This window comes from Triturus cristatus, chromosome 4_1 (assembly GCF_964204655.1).
Source record: "Triturus cristatus chromosome 4_1, aTriCri1.1, whole genome shotgun sequence".
NCBI classification, from domain to species: Eukaryota; Metazoa; Chordata; class Amphibia; order Caudata; family Salamandridae; genus Triturus; species Triturus cristatus.
The window spans coordinates 159,074,256-159,077,640 of NC_140585.1; the positions used below are offsets into that span (position 1 = coordinate 159,074,256).

Here is a 3,385-nt window from a genome sequence, read left to right on the forward strand (position 1 = left end):
CGCTTAGGTAGTTGTTGGATTATTTTACATTCAGAAAGTCTACAAAAACTATTTCAAAAGTTGTAGTGTGGTTTTTTTGTCAATCTTATCAGTAGCCTATAGCCAGGACACCCCATACTTGGGATGACATCCTACTATAAAAATAGCATTTATTGCTTTATTGATCACTATTGTACAATATTTACATTCAAACTACAACAGCTATTGTAAAAATTTACAGCGAACTCCCAATATATGTAAGTGACACGCAAGTGGCATTTTATTTATCACAAGATCCAAATGGATCAAAGCTCAAATCCAGATGGTTGTGTCAAAGGAAATGCATGATATAGATATTTTAGGGAAGGATAATGGAAGTTGGAGTAAACAGTAATGGAAATTCCTCTGAGCTACCCTGGAAGAGTGTCCGAGAACAATGATGTGAAACATATTGAAGGATGATCCCTAACTACATTCATAGTCCCGCCATCTCTTAAAAGAAAAGATAGATTGAAACATCTTAAATGACAACTGAAGCCAGCTTAGAATATAGGAACAGATCATTGGCTAGACCATGCAAATAAATCTTAACAAGCTGCATATTTTCCAAACCCCTGCAGTAAAGGAGGTTACTAACTTGCAGAATAAAGTACTCAGCAGCTTCCATTTGTGAATAGGCTGCTACTTAAAACCCTGGCCTCAGTCCATAAGGTGATATTGCAGATAAGCCAATTGATAGGAAAGTGTTCTTCTTTCAAGTAGAAGGTTGAAAGCCAGCTGGAGAGCATTCCCTGATATGGCATTCCTTAGCATTAGATGGACACTTTAAACTTATCTTTTCAGAGAACAATTGTCTGCAGTTCTAGTAGTGCTTAGTTGGATATCCAGGTGCTTGGCATTTTATAAATGTAGATTATGATTACAAACAGTTAAGGAATCGTTTTTGATACACAATATTTCTGAGAGCTGCTTTGATGTCCTTGTTTCTGAGGCTATAAATGATAGGGTTCAACATGGGGATCACCACTGTATAAAATACTGTAGCTACACTCTTCTCTTTCATGGAGGTGCTTGGCCATAGATATACAAAAAACACTGTCCCATAGAAGAGTGTTACAGCTGTGAGGTGTGAGGCACAAGTCGAGAAGGCCTTTTTTCTCCCGGAGACAGACCTGATCTTCAGGACTGTGGTAATGATGTACCCATATGAAATAAAGATAATCAGGAGAGAGGACATGGTGACAAGCGAGGCAAAGGTGAAGAGCACCAGCATGTTGACTCGTGTGTCTGTACACGAGAGTTCGAACAATGCTGGAAAGTCACAGACAAAGTGCTGAAGGGCATTGGACGCACAGAAGGAGAGGCGGAAGGTGCAACCAGTCTCAATGAGTGAATGTATAAAACCAGCAACATATGAACCAGTGACAAGAGAAACACAAGCCTTGTGGTTCATTATAAATGGGTATAGCAGTGGGCTGCAGATGGCAACATAGCGGTCGAGGGCCATGACAGCAAAGAGGAAGTTCTCAGTGCTGCCAAGGGCACAAAAAAAATAGACCTGGAAGGCACAACCAAGAAAAGAGATTATCTTTTTATCAGCCAGGAAATCCACTAACATCTTGGGAGTGATTGTCGAGGAGTACCACACATCTAGGAAGGACAAGCTACTGATGAAGAAGTACATGGGAGTATACAAGGTGGTGGAGATCCTGACAGCCAAGACGATCCCTGTGTTCCATATCAATGTCAAAGAATATATGAAAAGGAACAACACAAACAGCAGGATTTGCAAATCTGGATCACTTACGATACCCTTGAGTACAAACTGTGTTATTTTGGTGTGATTCTTCATTTCCATCTTGCGTCATTGACTGTCCCTAGAACAGGAAAACATATTTAGCATATTGATCTACTTCATTTGCTACAGAGAAACAGGTAATTCTGCATCCAGAAACTCAATTATAAATGGCCTCAGAACCAAAAACATTTGAAGACTAAGGGCCTAAATATGACTTTGGCAGTGCGGGAGTGGGGCGGCAAGCCACCGCCCTCCTCCCGCAACGTCAAAGTCAGCCACCAGCCAATCACGGGATTACAAATTGTAATACGGGCGGGCGGCCCTGCAGCAGTTGGCCCATGGCGCTGCCTTTCCAAAGTCTCATACGAGGGCCTTAGAAATGCAGCGCTGTGGATCAGCCATAGCGCATTCCAGCACAGCATGGATTGTTAAGTCCATGGCATGCTGGGACAGGGCGTGCATGCAGACAGGGGGCACATCATACGCCCCCCTGCATGCATCCCAAAAGCCCTCAGGCAGCAGGAGGCTCTGTTGGGCCCCCTTTGTTGACCCTCTGCCACCTTTTTACGGTGGTCTCAGCGCCATGAAAAGTGTGGATGACATTCAACGTGTAACATGCTTGGCAGTGCTGCAAAGGCACCACCAAGCACATTCTGGCCTCAGACCGCCACACCAGCACCAGGGATCGCAGATTCCTGTCAGTTGTGGTGGTCCTAATGCAGTCTGACTGCCCTAGTTGTAATACGGTTGTCAGACCACTGGCCACACCACCACCGCCAGTTTCGTTGTCCTTTGAACCACCAAACTCTGAACTAGGACCTAAGAACTTTGGGCCCTAGTCACCAAAAAGTGTAAACGTATGGGTGAAGATTAAGATGTCTACTTACTTTCACTGTTTTGATACTCACAAACATTCTTAGAAACATGGCTAGAAAGCTGTGACAGGCGAAGGATTTCAGGCGGACCTCTGAAAATGTCATGTGACTATCCTTAAGGGTGTATATTGTTACGGGGCGGAGTTCATTGCAGCAGTCTAATTAACAGAGAAATAGTTTTCCCCATGGAGAAAGCTCTCCTACATCCCAAGAAAATCTCGGCATTAGCTGCAGTACATTTCCTACAATATCTAAGGATGAGAGGGATTGGGGATGCTGGCAAACATACATGCTTGCGGGTTTCTCTAACTTCCAAGGCAAAACACACCTTAGATCCTCCTCTTTTTTTACTTGACAAAGATCTACTATGGTACATTCCTATGCACTTAAAGTGGAAAAATATGCCCACAAAATGCGTTTGTTTTCAATTATATAAAAAAATGAAGGATTCTTTCTGGAATAGTGACACAAACATCAGACAAACAACTTTACCCAGCAGCGGGTCCTCTATTGAGGCGGAGGAGCATCCCCTCACTGCTCTCTGAGCAATGCAAAAAGGACAAATAAGATGATAATAACAAAATGTTATTATCATTTTATTTTTCAGTGCTGAGCCACGGCGGAGTGGAGTTGTCCTATACTGAAGGTGTGGTGGGCAGCAGAAGTACGCATGACAGTAGGATGAGTGGACAACAGTGCAAGGCCCACAGGCACTGTCTGAGCAGCAAGCCAG

The 3,385-nt window shown here is 43.4% G+C and overlaps 1 protein-coding gene across 1 annotated transcript; it reads right to left on the bottom strand.

Annotated features, from left to right (window-relative positions):
• Positions 1 to 898: 898 nt before the first annotated feature.
• Positions 899 to 1,837, bottom strand: LOC146853766 (olfactory receptor 5AP2-like). Its single transcript, XM_085650392.1, has one exon. It carries the CDS (start codon positions 1,835 to 1,837, stop codon positions 899 to 901), a length of 939 nt encoding a protein of 312 aa, XP_085506518.1.
• Positions 1,838 to 3,385: the final 1,548 nt, after the last annotated feature.

What these genes read in the sequence shown, in the direction of transcription:
- LOC146853766 (XM_085650392.1), bottom strand. Translation starts at nt 1,837, where the DNA reads ATGGAAATGAAGAATCACACCAAAATAACACAGTTTGTACTCAAGGGT.